The sequence below is a fragment of the Colius striatus genome, chromosome 3, assembly GCF_028858725.1.
Source record: "Colius striatus isolate bColStr4 chromosome 3, bColStr4.1.hap1, whole genome shotgun sequence".
Taxonomy (NCBI): Eukaryota; Metazoa; Chordata; class Aves; order Coliiformes; family Coliidae; genus Colius; species Colius striatus.
Genome location: NC_084761.1, coordinates 8240344 through 8263281, shown reverse-complemented (window position 1 = coordinate 8263281; position 22938 = coordinate 8240344). Strand labels below are relative to the sequence as shown.

The following is a 22938-nucleotide window of genomic DNA, read 5'->3' as shown; positions in this document are numbered from 1 at the left end:
TGGTGGCCCTGTGCTGGACTCTCTCCAGCACTTCCCTGTCCCTCTTGAGCTGAGGAGCCCAGAACTGGACACAGGACTCCAGATGAGGCCTCATCAGGGCAGAGTAGAGGGGGAGAAGAACCTCCCTTGACCTGCTGGCCACACTCAATGCATCCCAGGATGCCATTGGCCTCCTTGGCCACGAGGGCACATTGCTGGCTCATGTTTAGTTTATTATCAATCAGGACTCCCAGATCTCTCTCTGCAGAGCTGCTCTTCAGCAGTTCGACCCCCAGCCTGTCCTGGTGCAGGGGGTTGTTCCTTCCCAGATGCAGGACTCTGCACTTGTCCTTGTTGAACCTCATGAGGTTCCAATCCATTCCAAATCCATTTAAGGTGGAGAGAATCTCAGGACTGCATCCTCAGGCCATTGTCAGGATCTTGCACTGGGATGGTGGGTGGATGAGAGCTGGCCTATTGGCTCTCGATACTACCTGCATTTCATCTAACACCCTCCCAGTAGAGATTTGGGGGGCTGGAACAATCTCTTGCTTCAAAGACTTGTCATTGTGCAAGCAAATTAAAATCAAATGCATTTCCAGTACAACAAAGCTTTGAAATATATCTGTGAAAATATACCAGTCTATTCACATTATTAGTGGTCTCACATTTATCCTGACTACCTGAAACATGAGAGCACCTTACAAGATGCAGACATGTAGCAAATCCTGTGAATGTCAGACTGCCTTTCTTGTTAATGGATGAAGAGGAATTCCAAAGCCTCTACACTATGGCTGCACTTTCCAAAAAATCATTCCTTAAACGTTTAAGCTAAGCAAAGTCAGCATTTAGGTGAAAATAATTCACAATCCTAGAGTCACATGTTCAGATTTTAGATGAATTTGGCACCTCGATGAGCACGCACACAAGGTGTTTTCTTAAGTAACTTGAGAAGCTCCATCTAGTTTAATTACAGACTGTGATGTCTTGCATTAACTGCCCTTATGAAAAATAAAACCTGAGCATGTAGAAGTTTGAGGATTTGAATGAGCAAAATGCATTTGTGAATGTTGTTGGAGCTAGAACACGGTAACTGAGACTGTTAGGGAGGGAGTTATGTTAGAAGAGGCTGTTCTTTGTCTAAGCTTGATATCACAAGCGAAGGTGACAAGGAGCCAGTGAGGTGTGCTGTAGATATCAGATCTGGAAAGCACTTTGGAAGAACTTAAGCCACAAGTTTAAATGAAAAAAAAATCTTTAAAACCAAATTTTTTCTCTCCCCTAGAATCAGAGGAAACTATGTGCATAGACTCCACAGCATCAGAGCTGTTTCAGAGGTATTAGTTTCTGTCATGCACAGAGGGATTTTTTTCCTGAGCTTTATCAGCACGCTCCAAGGAGTGGGTTACACTTTCCTTCCTGAACACTCTTTGTATCAAGCTGGATCTCGGTGTCAGTTGATCAGTTTTCCGGAGGAGTGATTATCATTGGATGCTTATGTTTAGAAAAAGAAGCCCTCAAATATTTGTTCACACTTTGCAGACTCCCTTTCAGCAGCAACTGATGTCCGACTGATTCCGAAATGACCTGTGTGCTTCACATACTTGACGTGACGTGCAGCCAGCACTAAGCACGAAGCCTAACGTTAAGCAGTTGGTGACTATTTGACATTGTCAGACTGCTCTCATGCTCAGTTCTTCTAGTTTGGATGCAGAACGTCTCTCCTGCTGCAGGAGCAGAGCTCAACTCAGACTGTAACCCACTGGTACACTTGTCAGTTCTAATTACTCATGTTGTCCTCATGTCGTCTTTGACAAACATAGTTGGTAAACCTAGGTAAAAACATTTGTAAACAAAAACATTGCTTACCTGACACCCGTTATTTAACAAGCTAACCTCACCATCAATGCTTTTCTCTTTTCCCTCTGTTATACTCAGCTTACACCACAGTAAGACAGAAGAAAATTCATTTCTTTCCTCCCCAAATCCTCTTTCTTTTTTCAAGTATGGTATTTCCAGGGCAAATTCACTGAGGAGATATTTAAGGGCAGGCTGCTCGATACTTTATTTTTTTCCAAAAATGTAATTAAAACAAATAAATAAACAAACCAGGAGCTTTAAAATAAAGCTGATTTTGTTTTCACAAAGGCATTTTCCACTGGGAATCCACAGCTTTCATTTTGAGCTAACTCTGGTTTAAAAAAACACGACATTCAGGAAACTCCAAGCAGGCTATTAGTGTACTCTTACATTAATTTTTTCAGTGAAGGTTGGAAGCCAGGCTTACACTTATCAGTTCCTACCCCCCATGGCTCAAGAGTGCAACCATTTCAGTCCCCACAGTAGTACTTTTTAGACTTTCCAGCTCGGTTCAATGTCACATCATCTATCACCCTCCAGAGCTGCCTCTGTTAAACACCCCACTCGGGCAGCGAGCCTGCATGTGCACATGCAGCGCTTTGCAGATCAGCCCGAATAATTTCCACTCCTTTTTAAGCTACTATTAAAATGTGTCTGGTTTTGTGAAACGGCTGCACAGGTTTAAAAGGAACTAGTCAGGAACTTTGATGAATGTTAAAACCACCGCACTTTTCAGGGGATCCCCATGCGTCTCATTATTTTATATTCATTATAATCTTATTTAAAAGGGAAGTTTTCAACTGCAAAAATTATTTGGGTGAACTACCCCATGAGGAACTTTCTGTTAACAAGGGCAAGTTTCTTGCATTTATATGCTGGCAATCATTTCCCCTGGCCTTGTTCCAACACAGTCACACGTGCACAAGTCTGATAAGCCACTGCTGCTTTTTGGGTCCTAGGAGGGCTTTGCATGGCTGCTCAGCAGCCCCACACCTCAGCGGGCACTGAGCCTCTGACTGGTAGGACAGACTGCGACTGCTGGGACTGTGCCACTGTGGTGGCAAATCTGCTCTTCTCCAGCTAAGGCCTGAATGAGAGTCTGTACCTGAAACTCCTGAAATGTTGCAGGGAAGAAACCCCGATACTGTTCCCCTGTCTCCTCTTTGCCCAAATTTGTTCAGCAGTGGCCAGAGCTAGAAGAAAGGGCTGCAGGTCTGTTACACCTGCAAGCACCAGTACTTTGACCAACAGACAGCTTCCAGCCCAGCCTCCCCTCGTAGGTATTTTTTAGGATGCTGAGACCAATATGAGCCACATCCATCTTCCTCAGAAGGGTTTATTTTCCAGAGAAGATCGGGCTGTTGATGTCAAGAGAAATTATTTCACCCGGGACCGTGCTCTGATCCTTTGGGTATACACCATATTTAGTCTGTTGCTGAGAGGGGGTTGTTTCGGTATTTTGTGTTTGGCACGTTGATGGGAATTCCTGGAGGATCTTAGCTTTCCCTTTTTGGGATGTCTCCATCCACAGGTCCTACTGCACAAGGCTGTTGTCTACTAGCAGGGGAAGGAGGGGGTACAGCTGGGGACTGAAGTTTTGAGGGATATGGGGAAGGTTTGACAAGGACCAGATCACTCCCTAACCCTTGCAGGTCTGGCTCCCAACACCCTGTCCTTCTTTCCCGGCCAGCACATGGTGCCTGCCGCTTGTTCTTTCTTCCTGGGGACTGTTGCCCCTCTGCTATTTATGACTTCTCTTCTTCCTTTTATGGATAGAGGGAGGTATTTCTTATATATGAAAAAGTATTTACAGTGTTTTCTCAGGAACTGAGCTGCACACCAGATTGCAAAAGAAACTTCAGCAAATCTGCCGGGGAGGTGGGAAACAACCCTCTTATTCCCCAGAGGCAAAGGAGGCTTAACCAGCCACAGGCTCCAGATGTCACATAAACACACCAAGACCCAGAGCAACCTCCACCCACACATCCCTGCTGTGTTAGGAATAACCCTCCTCTCCCAAACTGCCCCTGAGCTCAGGGACTCAGCTGCCAGACAATGCACTGATGGTGGGTGGGAAACCTCCTGTGCCCCACAGAACCATGACCTGCCCTTTGCCCTTCTAGGCAAGGACCCACGAGGGCAAGGATGCTGCCAAAGCAGGAAGGAGTTAGAGATCCACTTCACCTTAGGAAGAAGCAAAACTTCTGAATGTATGAGTTAGGGGTGCCCCTTTCCTGCCCTCTCTGAAAGCCAGAACGAGCCTACTTCCCTGAAGAGTGGCTCAGGGCAGGGGCAGCAGCCCAGGGATAGGCCCTGCTGGGAGTGAGGTCCTTGGCTCAGACTGTCTGTCTTAACCCAGGTACCAAGAGGATTTTCCAGCAGGACGTGGTTTCCAGGGCCCCTCCCCGTTGACAAGATTCTCCTCCTCTATATAGGGAGGCTGCAAAGGCAGTGAGGACTTGGACTGTCCTGGCTGGTGACTGTACAGGTTCCCGACTCCAATTCACTCTCTGCTCCCCTGATCGGACACCTGTAAGTACTGAGGGGGCCGGGGGTCGCTGCTGGCGATGGGGCTGGGGGCTGGCCACACTTTGGGATGGAGCAGGTACCTAAGCTCACTGCTATGCTACTTTGCAAACTCATGCAGTGAATTAACCTGCAGATAGTGTATGAATTAGGAGCAGACCTATCAGACACACTCAAATGATTTATCCTGATTTGTATATTACTGATTGAGTTCGGTTTAAAATGCATTACAGAGAACATGCATGTTTGAAAGTGTGCATAGATGTTCTAGCCTGTTCATCAGTCACTTCTAACACTGCTATTGCCAAATTGAGCTTTTAAGACCCCAGCTGCAGAGCACAAGTTGCACTCCAAGCCAGTGGTAAGGCAGCCCCAAGGTGCTACTGCTGAGTGGTGGCAGGTACCCTCTGCAATTAACCATCACACATGCATCCAGTAATGGTAAGACCTGGGAGTCTGAGCTGTTAATCTTCTTTAAGCATTTCTAACAAAGAAAACTTAGTGCACTTTCCATGCTGTTTCAAGACAGTATAAGCAAACACAATAATTAGCTTTTCAGTTACTTGTTCTTCAAACAGAAAAAAAAATGCTTAAAAATTGGAAGAAGAGATGGAAACATTTTTAGAGAAATGATTTAGCATTACATAAGTATGTTTTTAATACAGAGGGAATACACTTTAAGCAAAACTAATCTGATAATTCAGTGAACTAATCTCATCTGAGGAATTTCAAATGTGACAAGCCTTTTTTTTTTAAAGGGAAAACAAAGCAACAAACTTTTAACAAAGTACAGTGAGTAAGTGAAGAAGACAGTAGATGGCAGCATAGAAAGCAGTTTCAGCCTTCACTGGCTTCCTTCACACAAGTGTGTGTATGTGTGTGTGTATGCATGTCCACCTATGTAAATGTTGATATGTATGCCAGAGGCACTTGCATGTGCCTTAAGAAGCAACTTGAGACTCTTTAAATGTAAGGGAAATCAGGTTTGCCATTATTATCTAACACCTACATCTCAATAGAAGCTTTTCTAAAATGTATTTCTTTAACAACAAGGCCACCTTCTCTTCAAGCTTTGCCAGCAGCTTGCAGCAGGACTCTCTGGACAGACTGACTTGCTGGACTCCCAAAGTTCACAATTCCCTCAAGCCACCAACATAGAGGCTAAAACGATGAACCCCTGGAGAGCAAAGTGCTTGATTAAGTAGTCACTTTAGTACAAAGTACTCCTCTGGCTGTATTCGCTTGGATGTAAACAATGATTTTTATTATCTCATTTGCAATTGACACACTAGTCCCTAAAAGGTATTTGTTTTGAATTTGTTATCATTACATTTTTGTGGAACAGCTAGTATTGAGAAGAACATCACCATATATGGTAGCATGCATGGATGTATGCAGAGGATCCCTGCTCTTTCTAATTCACTGAGACTTATTAGTTGCAAATTTGTTGGCTTTTCTTTTAAGCATGTTAATTTTAGAAGAAACCAAGAGCTAGAGAGAGCTTTCCAACTTGTGCAAAGTCCAGTTAAAATATGGATTGTTTGTTAATTCTAATGAATGTGCCAATTCTGAGGTACTGAACAGAATGACATCTGGGGCAATTTGAAATGGCTGGTATTTTCCAGATAAAGGAAATCTGTCCCCGCATGATGTAATTCAAGTCTTTTCTCCTTCTCTACTTTATACAGTTTAGAACACAGGTAATAACCTGGGCCAATTTCAAAGACCTATCAAGTGTTTAATCACAGTTACGTACTAACTTGCATTAACAGAGGTGAGAAGACCTAATAGGAGACCAAGGCACTTACAGACAATTTAGTTAAAGTACATGGAGATGTATTTTCAAAACCCCCAACAAACCAACCCTGTGAAATTACTGAAAATGTGTTTTTAAAGTAGAGATTTTCCCTCTTCTGTGGTTAAGCAATAAATTAGAAGCGGTGACACCACTATGTTCAGGTGGAAATGTCCATGATGAGAGTAAGCATTTGAGGGGTGGTCCTGGTGATCAGTGGGGAGAAGTGAAAAGCCAGGAGGGATTGGTAGCAGCGCTCGTGACAAAGCTAACTGTGCTGGGAACCTGTTCCCAAAAGAAGATCATGAGATTAGGATTCACATCTAGATTGTCTTTTCTTTCAAGCAATGCTCAGTTGGATAATTTAGTTAAGTACTGGCAAAGTAAAAGATAAACAACCTGGAAGTCACATAGTCAAGAACTGTTGTAGCCCAAGAAATATGTTTGGGTCAAGCAGCAGGTTACTGCCACACTTACACAAGAAACCACTTTTGAGAGCAACACTTGGTTTCTGAAAATAATTCACATATTTGGTTGTATATTCCTCTGTTCTAATAACCATTCCCTGTACGGTTGTGATAAGTTTTTACACTGCCACATACATCCTGCAGAGGAAGGGAGCAGTGTCCTTTATCTTCTCATTAGGAGGAAAGCAGTCTCTCTAAGCTCTGACTCAGGAGGCAATTCTGCTTGGCCAATAACCTTTTAATTAAAGTGCACTTCCTGAAGTCCTTGGCATAATATACTCAGGATAAACTGATTGTGAAGATAGCACTCAGCTTCTGTCATTGACACGTTGAGGGAAAAGACAGTGAAGATCAGCTGGATGGACCTGCAGTGGCACGGCAGAAGGAGGCACGGAAAGCAAGCTGTGGAAGTGTGCATGTCCATTTGTGTGTGCATATAATTTGGCATACTTCTAAGGCAAGAACCTTTATAACAGTATTTTTGTGATTGCTTTTCCTCCTCCCTTCCTCAGGATTTCTCACTGAATGTATGAACATATTTTGGGCTGTCATCTATCTGAAAGAATGGGTGAGAGCCTCTCACCACATCTTGTCTAGATAAGATACTGGTCCTGGTTTCTCTGAGCCAGCCCTATGGATGAAAACCAGGCACTGGTTAAGGGGTAAATTTTGTCTTCTCAGGGAATGTTCTCAATAGGCAATAATGAAGTTTTCCCCTTGGCCCACTTCCCCAATATCAATCATATGCTGTACCAATGCAGTTCAGTCTCGATGAGAGATGGACCAGAAGGTTTACTGACAATTAGTAATCAGACAGCTTCAGCAGCTCAGTAGTTCAGTGCACAGCACCTCATTAGAACAAATCTATTTGCATTTGTGGAGCTCACCTTCTATCCTTTCCATTCAAAAACCTTCCTTTATTACCAATACACAATAATTAGTATTCACTAATCTATTCAACTACTAATAATCATTAGTCCACATTTTTAACTTTATTTCCTTTTTCTTCTCCAGTGGCACTCAGCTGCTACTCACATTTTACCCTCGGATTTCAGAGGAGTCAGTCAGGAGTTATGAGATCCAGCTCAGATTGCCTGTTCCCTATTTCTTGTAGGGGTTCTATTCTTACCATGTTTGAAATAGTCAAATGTAGTGCTTAGGTCCAGGAGGTAAAAACCTGCATGTCCAAGATCTACAGTTCATACCACCTCTCAAACCTTCCAACCTCATTGTGCTTTTGACAAATCTAAATTCAAATAACAAGGTGCAGAAAGTTTTATGTGCAAGAAGAAGTAGGAAGACATAGTAGAATACAGATAAACCAGCTCTCTGTTTCATGCTGTAATCTATGGAAGATCTTTTTGACTTAGCATGTTACAAGGAAAGGAACTTTCCTTTGGTCTTTGGGCAACAAAACAATGAAGAGCTTTTGGGTCATGCTACTGGTGACACATTTTGTAGCAGGCAAACAATTTCATCTTTAGCTGGGTTTTTGAGGTAGATGGTCAGAGTGATTCAGTAGTTTGATTTCCACCATCATTGTGGGCAGCCTCAAAGTAGCAGGATTTACATTGAAACTCATCTCTGCAGTGCAGTTTAATTTTTGGTGTTTCTGAAACACCACCAAACTCCTGGTGATTTGAATGTGCTATCACTTGGCCCTCAGCCATGGGCAGCACCATCAAATCTTTCTGATGCTGCAGGATGACCACATAGCTCTATCTTTTGGACCCAGGATGGAGTGAAATCCTCCCACTCTATTGTCACAGCAGTTCCTCCCACAGCGGTGGGGCAGAGACTGTGCCTTGCCCAACACCATCACAGCAGGAAGACACAGGCCATAAGCTGGCTGCTGTTGCTGTTCCCCATGCACCATGCTCCCAGAGCCAGGGCCCTGGTCATGGGGCAGTGCTCCCTTTGTTCCCCTGCCCAGCCAGCTTCACCCCACGGCCGCCAGCTGGAAAGCTCAGCTGGAGAGAATACCATCTCCATTATTGGAACTGCGCAGCTCTACCAGCCCTCTTGGCAACGAGGGAACATTTTCTGCCTTAATCCACACAGAGGTCAAATAGTTTCCTCTTGCATCTCTCTTCCAAGAATCCCCTGGGAGCTAGTGAAGGGCCACATCCTACTGAGCTCCCTGCAGGGACTCAGCTGGAGGGAAAGGAGGGAATGCTGTGCACGGGCCCATGACAATGCTCAGCTCCAAGCCCTTAGGGTCTCCCTCCTGGTCACCCACAGCACAAGGATGACCTGAGTGAGTTTTCCTGTTGAGGATTTCCAGGCAAAGCTGGTGGTTCTAGAACGAGCACATTTAGAGGAAAGCAGCATTTCTCTTTTCTTTAGATAAGTGAAGTCAAAGGGTTTTAAGGAGCTGGGGCATCTGATTGCCAGTGAATTTCAGTGGGATATCATCTAACACTCTCAGGTGCCTCTAAACTCCTAGTTTTGTTTTTAAGCTTTATGTCACCTTTTGCATGATCCATGCTTCTCTCTCAGACCCCTCACACAGTCTGGCCTTGCAAAAGAACATTAATCTGTGGGAAGGTTTCAGGGACAAATATTTGAAACCAATCTCTAATACTCCCAGAGCACAGGGTGTCCATTTGGCTTGGTCTTTACAAATATCTTTCTGCTTATGGGTTCATTGCTGACATCTTTAGCAGTCAGTTTTCCAAGGTCCCTCAAGATTCATGTTTGTTTGAATGCTGTAAATGTTAAATTCATTCTCAATAAGGAAATGAAACAGCCTCTGTCTCCTAGAGATATTTTTCTTGGGCACATGCTATTTCTTGCTCCCTACTGTAGCTGCTCCCCAGCTCCCCTCTCCTCTACTGCATAACAGGTTTCCTGGTTAGCACCACTCTTTCTGCCCTGTAGCAAATCCCAAGAAGTCTTCTATTTACTCCTTTCCTCATTTAGAGCTGTGTCCCTCAGACAGAACAGAGCATTTATGAAAGCTCCAGCATTATCAGCACAGATCTTTCAGCTGCATCCTGTCTTCTCATGGCCAGAGCAGAAAAGAAGCTGCTTCCTCCCTCTCAATCACAGTACAAAGCAGCCAACCCCCTCACATTGCTCTCACCTACAGAGCAGACACATCCACCTGCTTTATTCAAGTGCAACTGCATGACACAGATGCATCATCCTTCCAAAATGAGCATCATGGTTCAGATTATCTAATAGCTCATGCAATTTCCAGGCTTGTTTTATTTCTTCCCTCTCTCATGTGGTAGATGTTCACCCCTCATAAATGATCAGCTACCACTGTCTGAACCACTGAAAGGGGATAACTCTAAATTACTTCATTCCAGCAGTACTGATAACTCTTTTTTTTCCTTTTGACCTTTTCTTAATCTTCTTCTCCAAATGAAAATGGGATTAGAGTGACTGAAATTAGTACTTTGCAAGAAAAGTTTGTTACTGTCCTTTCTGCAACACAGCCTGGGAACTGTTCTTCTGTTAATTCCTGTACTGATATTTCAGTATGCACCCAACAGTATTTGAGTGACGAGAAATCTATGTATCTGAATTGAAATAACTTTGTGACAGGCAGGAGATAAGGCTGCAGGAAGCTGTTCTGCTGGTAGTCTTGGTGTCTGACGGTCTCATTGCACAGACATTAGTTATGGCTGACTTTTCTCTCTAATCTTCAAAACAATATGAAGGAAATGAAGTATTAAGCCCAGGTGTCCTCATTTGGTTTAGTGCTTTTGATTTAGGTGATTTCAGACACAGTAAGGAACAGCCATCTGGACACAGATCCTCTAAGATATCTAAGCTGGCACCTAAAAATATCTGGGTGGAAATGTGAAGTATGACAGGACCTATAGTGCTTTGGATATACTACATGGTAGATTTGACAAATGCATTTTGCCTGGAACATCTCCATATTCACCTCCCTTTAAAGCAACATATTTTACTTCCTCAACAGGTGTCTACTGAGTCAAAATGTCTCAAAAAGCTCTCAGCGATGATGAGAAATTCCTCTTTGTGGACAAAAACTTCATTAACAACCCACTTGCCCAGGCTGACTGGTCAGCAAAGAAACTGGTTTGGATTCCATCAGAGAAACATGGATTCGAAGCAGCGAGCATCAAGGAAGAGAAAGGGGATGAGGTGACAGTTGAACTGGCAGAAAATGGAAAGAAAGTGACACTGAGCAAGGATGACATCCAGAAGATGAACCCTCCAAAGTTCTCCAAAGTGGAGGACATGGCAGAGCTGACTTGCCTCAATGAAGCTTCAGTGCTGCACAATCTAAGGGAGAGATACTTCTCGGGTTTAATTTATGTGAGTAGAATGAAACAGTACCACAGCATTTCCTATTGCATGCTCTCACATCTTGTCAGAAGGGGGATCTCACCCACTGACAGGGATCCAGCCCTTGTGTGTAACACTGCCATGCAAGTGCTAACCCCTCATAATGGCATCCTAAACCAAAAAAAATGTATTTAGCTCACTTTATACCCTATGAGTCTCCTGCTTCTGTAATAATTGCTTCTTCACTTCAACTAAATTTAAACAGATGAAGGTTTCTTACACAGAACTTGTTAATTCTGAAAGGATATTGTTGGCTTGGACTCTCTGATAGCTGAACAACACCTCAGTCCTGCTGTTTGGGGGAAAAAAGTAATTAAAATCAATAGGGACTTTTGAATGACTTCAGTGTAAGCCTGAAAAAGTTTCCAGTAACTTGCAAAAAGAACATATGGAAAACCCAAATCATGCAGTCTTTTCTCAGGCAAAACTCCCACTGAAAGGCAACTGGCAAGTTCTGCTTTGGCGAGTGCTTGAGTAAAACCTTATGTTTGAATAAACTCACTGGAATTCAAGCAAGAGTGCTCATATGCACCAGCACGTTACTGAATTGAAGTCAGGCACCCACTAAAACTCTTTTTTCTCCCTTATTGGTCAATTTACAGATCAGACAAGCCTGGAAAAATGATAACCTTCTCTATGTTCATGTGAATTAGCACCAAGATTTTTCTGTCCTCCAGTCCACACAAGTATATTAACCCAAGTGGGTTTTGACATGCATAACCCCGTAATCGATCTGCATCAACAGTTAGCAAACTGCACAGTAAGAAAGCCCAGAAGGTTTCCACAGAACTTACCTGTTATCTTTGATTTTACATGGAGGATCACTATGCTGTGCTGCAAGAAAGTCATCTACAGTTCCAATCTATGAAAACTTGACTTGCATGACAGACCACTGATGAGCAAAAGAAAGTGGTAGAGCTTAAAGCTCTTAAAGTAGAGCTTAAGTAACAAGGTCTTAGAAGTAGGAGAAGAGCTTTCATTGCTAATATGAGGAATGCTAAATCAGAGAGTAAGAAATGAAGCAGAAAATAAGCCAGTTATATATAACAAAGGAACTGTTTAACTGTTATGCATAACTTCAAAGACTTAAGCTCGAGATTTTTCCTTCAGTATCTGAGTGTATTGGATTTTAAGTTTGCAGGTGAACATCTGTGTGCTATTTTATCAGAAGCTGCAGCATTAATTACTAATTGCTAATTACATTAATTACTAAAATACCTTTTTCCCTGACAACGTTCTGCATTGTTGCAAGATCTAAAAAGAATTAGTAGAAGAATAGTGGAATAAAATGTGTGAAATGTGTGGAGTTTACTTCTTTGTAGTTGTTATCCTCAGCAGCACACAGCATAGATGGCCAGGATTTGCAATATGTTTACTTCATTGATCCTTTTTTTAGTGGAATCTTCACGGAGGAAATTAACTTCCAAAAGTGAATAACACAACTAGAAACCAAATAACTTTTCATGTAGACAAAACCAGAAGTGTGTAATTAAATTTTCTTTCTCAAGATTTTAAGATGGTGGTAAATTAACAGCTATAAAGAAATTATTTTTAGTACATAAAACCTGCTTAAAACTGTCCAGCCTTACACAGTGCTGCCCTATTAAATGCTATCATACCTTTAAAAAAAATGATGAGATATGATGAGGCATCTAAACAGTCTAAGCATCTAAACAAGTGGAGTTTCATCCACTTGCAAAACCACCTGTAAACAACCATCTCCTGGCTTAGCCATGCAACACCTGTGTTGCCTCCCTTGGAGTCCCACACATACCATGTGGCCTTAACATTTTCCCCTTTAGAGCATGACTGGTGTGAATGAGGAGTCCCAATTCTACTGAAGAAAAAAGTCAACCTAGCTAGAAAAAAACCCATAAGTTAAATCATCTTCCCCTTGCATTTTTATTAAACACTATTAAATAGAAAGATTCCTTGCAGAAAGTCACAGAGTACACTGAAAAAATACTCTGGCCCCTTTTCCCCCATCACAGCTGATTAAGAAAGGCAAGAAGTGTGCTGCCACTAACTCATGTTTTGCATTGCTCAGAACAAACAGAACTGCTTTGTTTACAAATAAAATAGACCAAAAATGACTATATAAACATCAACAAAACAGCAACGTAACTTCAGTAGATTTGAGAGTAGAATCAAGTTTCTTGTGCCTGTGCTCATAGGCACTACTAGTTCAGCATTTTGCACTGTTAATAGAAGACTTTCTTAAATACAGAAAATGATATATGCATGCTGGAACCAATGGTGGATTGTTCTGCCCAGACCAGGGCATTCACAACATAGTTGTGTTCATTTGTGGCAGGCTCTCTTAAATATGCATCAACAGAGTCTGCCCAAGGGTTACACAAGCTCAGCACTCCTATGGACACTATCCTTAAGATACTTCAAATCATGTTCTGCCTTCTCTAAGCAGAGATACGGCTGGGGGTCCTCCTCTCTGAATACACTGTGCTCCAAAAGGAATGATTGAAGGCACAGAAACTTCAAGCCCCTCACTTTCAATCACATGCTTAGCCAACTGTCTCACTCCCTTCAAAACATCACGTACATGAATCTGGTTTCCCCAAATCCTTGCAAAGCAGATAGCTAGAACTACAATCAATGAAAACAAGAGCTCTTGGCCAACTTTCCTGTGCTACAAGATGATATCAGTCACAGTCCAGGTAGAAATGAGGACTCCTGAACTTTAACAGCTCAAGGGTTTTGCCCTCCCTCAATAACCTACTTCTTGTGCTGCAAAGTTAGCTCTTCAAAGGTATTTTTGGGTGGGCAAACAGCCCTGCATGTGGCAATTCAGGCAAATGCCTAGAAATCTCAATCTCAAGAAATATATTAACTGGAAATTTACTCTCTTATTATTTGAGTCGGTTGGGAATGATCAGTTGAACACATACAGTAAATCTATTTCTATGGAAAAAAAGGCCTTGCTATCCTTTCCTTAAGGGCCTTGGTGGTCATTCTTGGATAAAGAACTGTCACTTGTCAAATACATCGTCCCAGGAGCACTAAAGTTCATTTTGACATGACTAGCAGAGAGTTTAATTCTGAACTCCAGCATCAATGAAAACCCAGCACAGTAATTATCTACCTTCCACGTCAACAGTTTTAGCTTGAGGATACCAAGAGCTGGCAGAGATCTTGAGCTTGACTTTTCTTGTTATGTGACATGAAACTATGGAAATACAGTCAAAACCTGAAACAGCAGGAGAGGTCCTCATCACCACCCAGAGCACCCCAAATGTTCCCGTGCCCAGCATGGAGCACCCAAGCTGCGCCTCGCTGCTGGAGGCTGCTGGATGCTCTCATGTTTGCTGAATACCATATAAAGCGCTCGCGCTGTGCTGAAACCGTGTTGTGCCATTTCCTATTATGGTCAGGAAAGGGAAATCCCTGTGCCCAGAGCCAAGCCTCCCAGATGCCATTTTACAGCCCTGTGCTGCAGCGTGTCCTATGGGAGAACTGAGGCAGCTTGAGCTGTCCTTGGACACAGCCCTGAGACTGAGGCACAGCAGCATCTGCACACCATGAAGCACTCCATGACACAGCAGGACAATACAAAGAAAACCCTAAACCAGACCAAAACCACTTATGCCTAAGTCAGAAAGAACATCACTCTATTATTTCATTTCCTTTTTAAACTGGCATGGTTTTAAAACTAACAGCCACAGGCCAGCTTAAATAGCAAAGTACCCCTGCAATTATAATCTCATAACTTTGTAACCAGCTATCAGCTGGTAGCCAATGCTCTTGTTTGTTTACATATATATTTTTATATGAACACCTCCATTAAACTGTAAACACAAACCACATTTTTCCTCAAGCTTCTTACAGAAAGGGTCACGTATTAAAAGCATGACTGTTCTCTGAAGACATCTATTTGGAACTTGAGTAATTTCTTTCAAGGACTCTCATCAATCATTACTGTTAAATGCTGTTCATATCATCTTTGTCTTTAAAAACAAAACAAAACCATCTTCAAACATCAATCCACGCTTCATACCTGATCATACCTTGTGAACTGATCTAGGTTCTGCAACCTGATCTAGTTTGACCTGCTTCTGCAGGGGGGTTGGACTAGATGATCTCTAAAGGTCCCTTCCAACCCCTACCATTCTATGATTCTATGATACCTAGGATTTCAGTTTACAAAATTTGACACCTACCAGAGCAGAGGATATATTCTGGTATGAAAATACATATGTAAAGAAATACTGTAAGTTGTTACAGCATCACAGATAAGGGTGGTTCACTACATACTGAAAATAGCTAGTCAAGAAACTCTAACATCAGATCATGGTGTTTCTATAGGATTGCTACATTCATATACATTCCATCAGTTTGCTTGTTAGAATTAATTATTTGTGCCCTTGGAAACCACTCTTAGGTGTACATCCAGAAATGGCTGCTTCATTTGTTACACTGGGAAGAACACAAAAGCATGTTATTTGCTAAAATCCCGTTAAGTACCTTGCAGCTGGTGCTTGTGCTTCCCAGACTAGATGTGGAATACTATTCATTCTGCTTTCTATTTTAATTTCCTTGCAGACTTATTCAGGTCTCTTCTGTGTTGTGATAAATCCATACAAACAGCTGCCCATTTATTCAGAGAAGATCATCGACATGTACAAAGGAAAGAAGAGGCACGAGATGCCCCCTCACATCTACGCCATCGCAGACACAGCCTACAGGAGCATGCTGCAAGGTAGGGCCCTTGGATGCTACAGTTCTTAGAAATCACTGCCCACTAGCACGAGAGAAAACACCTTATAACTCCACATGTGTTCCTGCAGGAAGCATAGCCAGGAAAGATCCGTTTCGGAGGCTGACACAGGCTTTCTAGAAGTTTCAGAGGAATTCTTTGGCAGGAACTGCAGTCCACAAACACTGTGACTCAAAAAGGAAAAACAATCCTTTTACCCATCTGTGTAGAGGCATGTGGGAAGGTTTCAAAGTCAAGCAAATAGTTTTGGCAAATACGGGCATGGAAAATGCTCCCTCTACACCAGTGGAGACTATTCCAAAGTTAGCTGCTAGCACTGCTGGATCTGTCAGCTTTCATCGTCTCTCTCCCCTAGCAAAGCAGATGCAAATAGTGTTTTGGGGGTACTTTCGTTACAATTGAATGCTCTGGAGCCTTGAGTTGAGCTGTGCTCTGTTTTCTAACAATAATGGCAAGGGGCAGCCTTGGGAAAGCAGTCAGGCCCCAAAGGGTGCAAACAAAACCTTAGACATTCACAGCCCTCTCTTCCTTCTGCTCACTGCTGACAGACTGAGGGGGCTTTGCTCTAAAGAAAAGTCATCATTTAGGGATGAAGAAGCTATAGTGATGAATGTATGAGGCTGCAACACCTACGGACTACAGGAATGGGACCGGTTGCACTCTCACTGTGACCTCAGGAGCTCTGGGAAGACAGGACTCTTTTGTCCTGGCCTCGAGATGCTTTGAAATTTAAATGCCCTCATTAGGAACCTCATTCTGCAGAAATTCTGGCTGTTAACCATGGCTCAGCAGGGTTCATAAGCTTGGCCCCACACTTTAGGGCTTCCCAGTTTGCAGCTTAAGGATTTAAGGCTTATGGGGTTTAGATTTGATCAGTGAAAACCATAAACAGTATCTCCAGCTTTCAGTTTGGCAGCTCATACCTACTAACTGTAACACTAACAAAATAATCCAGGTAACAAAATCCTTAGAGCTTCTGGAGGTTAAACTCCTGAAGATTATTTACTGATTTAAGTTCATTACCTAATTAAAACAGGTTTCTGACGTTAGAATCTTACCCTTGCAGATATGTTACACATAAATGTCATTAATTCCACTCTAAACACAGAGAACTAGGTATCTTCTTTTTTTTTTCTGTGGTTTTTGTGACACTTCTTTTCTGGAGCTATTTTAGTTTCTTTATCTGAGTGCATCCCAGAAGGCAGAGCTACAGTACAGCAGAGAAGGAGGATCAATAAAGCAGCAGTGCAATACCTTTTGAAAATAGACCTTCCTCTGTACTGTAACAGCAGAGTTATTAGTGAAGAAAGGCATCTAAAGGATGTTTAGGACTGAGAGAGCAGGTGCTTTAAAAATAACTGATTCAGTAAATATAATTTTTTACATAAACACAGTTTAAAGAAACTTACTTGGCATAAGCTCATCCCACTAAGCCACAGTCACGGAACCGTCTTCCAGATCACATCTTGAGCTTTGTGCTCTGCATCCAGCAAGCCCTGAAGTCGGAGTAGTCTTCTTTCCTCTGTCCCTTTATTTAAGCAGCAAGGCTTGGAGGGGAGCTCTGCAAGAAGCTTCTGACTCTGGCAGGTCACTTAGCAGTGTTCTCATTCAGCTGTGCAGAATACTACTACTTGTCCCTAAAAATGAGATGGGGAAAACCAACTAGGATAGGGCTACAAGATATCTGTCCCAACCAGTAGTGAAGCCACTGGAGCTGGCTTGCCCTTTGCTGTGGTCATTAACTGTACCCACAACAGCCTGGGTTCAGCTGTGACTCCCAGGCTAGATGCTGGGAAGTGGAGGCAGCAAGAGTGGGTGCATCTTTTTATTCACTTTTTTGGTGCTCATAACAATTTCCTGGCCCCATCAGCTCCCAGGGAAGCTTTACACCTCATTATTCATGGGCCCCCACTGCAAGGAATTCTTGATAACAGAGAGGAGGGTGAAAGCAGGTTGAAAGGAACAAGGAAGGAATAGATCATCAGCTGAACCTTTAAGAGAATGCTCTTCCACCACCTTCCATCCTAACCATGCACAGCTGGCACGGCAGCTGAGAGGCAGTCCCACGAGAGCTTGCATCACAAGCCCAGGACACCCACGCTTTACTTGCTCATTTACTTGCACATGCCATGTTGGAGTCTCTCCACCTCTGAAGAGGGCCCCAGCTGGTTTTAAAGCTGTGCTTTTATTTGTAAAAAGATACTCATGTTTTGTGCATAAAATTAAACCAAACCTCAAAATAACTCTAGTTATTCAGCCAATTTATATTCACATTGGAGTGGTGGAAGTGGGTGTCAACATGATTGTGTGTGTGTGTGTAGGCTACACATAAGCTTCGTAGTTTTTTTGTAAGCACGTTTGCAAATGGGGTATAAACAAAAATTCTTACTCATAAACATGGATCAGGGCACTGAATGTTTTCCTTGTGAAATTTCAGTATTGCTCCTTCTCTGGGAAAGTTGCACAGTTTCTCCTCGCCAAGCTAAAATATATCTTAGATTCATGAGACTGGAAAGTTACATTCTGGTACTTCGTGAGCAGGGCCACTTGGCCAAGAGCAATCAGCTTGTTCAGAAGTCTCAGGGAACCTTTATCTTTCAGGGAATCAAGCCTCAGTGTCTGCAGGTCTCTGGTCCTACTGCAGGCTCATCATCTGGGAATCACAGCCCTTGACATTCTCACCCTCTCTTCTGTTGGCACAAACATCCAGCAAAAATATGAGCTGTGCACACTGTACTCCTCCCCTGCTTTAGAGACTTACTTGGTTATGTATTCATTAGGGATAATGTTTAAGTCCCATCAAAGTTGCTCAGTAATAACACTTAGCCATGGTTAACAGAAATCAGATAATTGGACTTTCTTCCAAACATGCAGAAAAGCCGACAGCTCACAGGACACAGGAATTAACAAAGATGTTGGCTAGGAAGACATAAAATTTCCACTTGTTTCAAGTGCTTCTGAGCACTTAAAACCCTTTTACAAATCACAGTCTCATGCTCAGACCAAGGTGCTGGATGTCTTGTTGAATCTACTGATTACTGTGTCACTCATGCAGTATGACTGTTGCCAAGGCACCCTCACTGATACTCACTTCCATCCAGAACAAGAATAAAATGTATCCACTGTAGTTCTTCTTGATCCAAAAGACTTAGAGAATGGAATATTCCACGAGAGCATTTTGTGTGTGTATCTGTCCCCAAGTTCTACCACACTGAACTGGGACCCACTGACTGTCCTTACAGAGAAGCAGAAAATCCCTCTGCTTTCTGCACCCTCCTCTCTCTCCTCTGTTCTGGATGAAGTAGCTCCCCAGTGGCACAGCTGCCATATAAAGGGCTTGACCTCCATTCCAACTCTTGCACTGTCAGCACCAGTCTTCATGCAGTCATGACACAAACCTGCTCCAGATGAAAACCATCCCTTGCTTTCTGCTCCATTAGTTTTGAGGTGGGTCAGGTTCTCCCGGTGCAGTGTGACTGCATGAATGCTGGTCACAGCAGTGAAGAGAGGGCAACGCAGGCCAGGGAAGAGGAGCTGGAGATGGGTAGATGACTCCTTCCTGCAGCACTGCCAGCTTCCAGTGATGATAGAGCTGAGACACTAGTCCAGTAAGGATGAGTAATTCTGCTGTCTTCTGTTGTCTTCCCTGCATGCAGCAAACAGCAAATAAGTGGTAAACAATACAAATGTGAAAAGTCGGGTTATGCAGCACTAGTAAGAGATATAAAGTTTTCCTGTGGGTGATTAGGCTTCTATTAAGTTCTCTGGCAATAAAACATCATGGGGAAGATATATTATGGCTTTTTGAAAATTCAAGAAGGTTATCTATTTTCTGCAAAGCCATTTTTATTCAAGCTTGAGTTAAAGATGGAAAAACAAACAACCTGCTAGTTACTGGGAAGGAAATGCAGTTCCCAAGATCTTAGAAAAGGAGGCTGCTGTGAAAAAGCCATCTGTTTACTGTGTTCTTAGCAGGACTGTACAGAAATGTCCCCTTTAGGCAGTGTAGTTATTAACAAATGTAAAGAAGCAGTAAGCGAGTGTTGGAACGTGGTTTCAATCTGTTTTTATTCCTTTTATGGTAAAGCTGCCAACTTGCTGCTTCATTGTGATAAACCATCCGATTTTGTTTGTGATTAAGCAGAGCTAGCTGGTCTATCAAGAACAGAGGGGCACATACAATTCTTGCAGGCAATCTAGAGGTGTTTGGTGAAAAAGCCAAGCAGATTCCAGGGGAAAAAAGAAAAAGTCGACTGGATGTTTAGGAAAGACGGTGGGGTTTAGAATGTAAGTGTAGATCTCTGTGCTATTAAAAATCAAGGAGGAAATTTTTAAGATGTCTTACACATCCCATGTGGACATACAAGGAGTGGACTTGATAGCCATAGGTTGTGTCAGTTTTTTAATGAAAGCATTAGCCAGAAAGAGATTGGATTCTAGAAGGCTTATTTTTGTCCTTTTAAAACAGCAGGAATTATGTTTCAGTTTTATTTGTGCAAGCCATTCTCTTCTGATAGAGCTGCCCACATAAAGTTGCAGACTCCCTTTCTATATAGAATAAAATATTCCAGAACAGAAAGAGGAGTAATAAAATGGGAGAGCCCTTAAAATCTGCAGCTCAGCTCAAACCAGGATTAGGTTTCCTGATACTTTTCATTCTTACCTTTGCAATGTGTTAGAACTACTGAAGGAAATAGAGTAACATCTGGAACTCTCCCTCCGTGAATGTGCCCAGGAAAGTTTGTCAGCATGAGGTTTTGCAGGACAAGCTGCAGTTGAGCAATGTAGGGGTAAAAGCTTTGAGACTTCATTGGCTGCCAAACACAAGGGGAGGTAGAAGGGGGAAGTCCAGCGACTAAGACAGAATCTTTCAAGAATGCCTTGGGGTTGATCACCTACAGAGAACCAGCAAATCTCAGCAGCCTTTCAGACAATGAGAGAAAGCTGGAAGCAAACCATTTTGGTTTTCCCTCCAAGAATCCCCAACAGCCCTCAAGCAAGTTACTGTCAGTAGAGTCACAAAGTGCTGCTTTACCAGAAGAAATCCTTGGGGAGCCAGCAATCCCTGCTTTCAGTTGGAGTCCTTCCAGGACCACCATTCTCTCCATTTCCCTCTTATTCCCATTTCAGCAAGATTTGTTCCCTGTGCAGGAGGAGCTGGGCTGATCGAGTACAAAGAAATTCAGCAACTCAGGCTTGGCTTGCGTAGCCTGTTACCTATCTCAGAGGGCACTTGGTGTAACTTCTGACCTTCCTAATTCTTCTTTTGGTCTTACACTTCAGCAAAGCTGCCCGTATGCATACACTCATGAAAACCCCTGTGGTGGGACAGTTTATGAGATACCTTCATGAGGGGTTCTTCACTTACTGAGGAGCAAAAGAAGGGCAGCGATGGGCAGCAAAGGATAGTGAGAAAATACTTGGCTTGGAGGGGACCAACTTTTTTCTGATGTTCCCTGAGCTCAGAAATTCCGCTGGCAACTCTGTATCAGGGAGTTGCTTTTGTTTTCTTTATGGTATTTATGGGTTTGTGATGCAATATCAATAGATGCCCACGGTTTCTATTTACACAACAGGGTATTTTTAGCCAAAATTCTACCGTGTTCTCACTTTCTTAACTTAAAAGAAAGCCTAGCTCATATCCTGCAGTGAAAAATAAACATGGCTCACAACTCCTCTCCTTCCAAATGTTTATCTGGAAGAGTCCTGCCTTGCTGATTGCTGACAAATATCTCCAGTAGAAATGTAATGAGTCATTTTGCGCTAATTCGCCTAATAAAACAGTTGAGTGGCACCATGTGCTGTGTGAGGGATCAATAAAGCCATTAATGTTATAGCTATTGAGGAACTGAGAGCAAAAGAGTTGTTTAATACCAGTCCAAGCCATAGCAGAATCCTCTACTGCTTCTCCTAGACTGGCTGTGGTCCAGGCAGCAATTACAGCTTGCAAGCTTAATAGGTCAAATTTATCTCCATTATCTTTACACAGTACAGAAAGCTCATTATCTCACAGTATTTATTGCAGACAGGGTCAGCAATAAGGGCAAACAATCAGATAGGTAGCCCTGCAAGTCATTGCACATACTGAGTAAAAGGAGGAAGGAGTTCATGCCTCAGTGTCTGACCAGAGATGTCACTGGGCTAATGCTAGCTCTGTGTTTGATAAACAATGCTAAACCATACAGATACACTTGCTTCTGCCTTAATTATCTGCCTCAAGTCTCAGATTTGTAAACTATGTACACTTTTCAAAACAGTGTTTGACTTGCCTGGGAATTTATTTCCCTAAGCCAGAAGATTTTTCTACAGTCTATACAAGAAAGTCTGTGACAGCCTCACTCAAAAGGGACCAGCTCCAACAGCAGGGCACATTGCTCAGAGCCATTTTCAAGTCTACTTCCAAATAACATCAAATGTGGAGGTACCACACCTCTCTGGGCAACCTGGCCCAACTTTTTTCCATTCCCACAACAAAGAAAAACATTCTACTTTGGTACTGATCACAGCAAAAGCATATTTACACAGAGAGCAAATTGTAGAGCCTCTCATTAATCACAGGCTTTTCTGGAAATCTTGCTTCACTGGAGCTTTACAAACTACTTTGTCATCGTGGAGCACATGATGAAACCTCAGTGGGTGTTCATCGTCCATCACAACCTAGAGGTCTTAGCCTGAGACCAACTTTTTGGTAGGAAATTCTGTGTAAAAGTTCTGAAGGTAAAGAGAAACACTAATTCCAAAAGCATAAGTAGGGAGGAGCAGGGAGGAATACTGCAAGAGCAGGCTTTGGAGCCAGAATGTAATCCTAAACCTTCCTGCAGCTTTACAGCACACCGGACTGCCCTGCACAGAAACCTCTTACATGCCTCACCTGGTGGAAAGGGAGATTTTGGCCCACCTTTTTATAACTCTTCACCCAAAATGTGTTTGATGGTCCTATTCACAGTTAAAAACGATGAAGAATACTTCTGTACTTGTTGTCAGGCTCTTGTAGAATATGAGAATATCTTTTTTTATCTTATTCTTTGGAGGACATCTCAAAGTGACTTGTCCTCTTGATAAAACTTATCTCTTATTCTGAACTGGAGTTGATCATTCAGGTATTTGAAGTGCTTTGCTTTCAAAATTCAAACCTTTGCACGACCAGCTTAAAACATTTCAGGTTTTGACACCTTATCTGTTCAGACCTTGTATGGAGTGGGCTGCTAGCCATACTTCACAAGCATAGTACAAACTTGGGTTTCAGGTTTGAAATT

General features: G+C 42.7%; 1 protein-coding gene across 4 annotated transcripts in view; it reads left to right on the top strand.

The window, feature by feature from the left end:
• The first annotated feature begins 4254 nt into the window (after nt 1-4254).
• Nucleotides 4255-22938, top strand: part of MYH11 (myosin heavy chain 11) — a 60213-nt gene continuing 41529 nt past the window's right edge. For 2 of the 4 annotated variants that reach the window (XM_061992782.1, XM_061992784.1), the window contains exons 1-3: nt 4260-4371; nt 10562-10920; nt 15508-15664. In XM_061992782.1, coding sequence (XP_061848766.1) covers nt 10579-10920; nt 15508-15664 — 499 coding nt within the window. In that variant the 5' untranslated portion in view covers nt 4260-4371; nt 10562-10578. Of the gene's footprint in view, nt 4372-10561; nt 10921-15507; nt 15665-22938 lie in introns of all 4 variants that reach the window. The other 2 variants (XM_061992781.1, XM_061992785.1) reach the window with 2 other exon arrangements.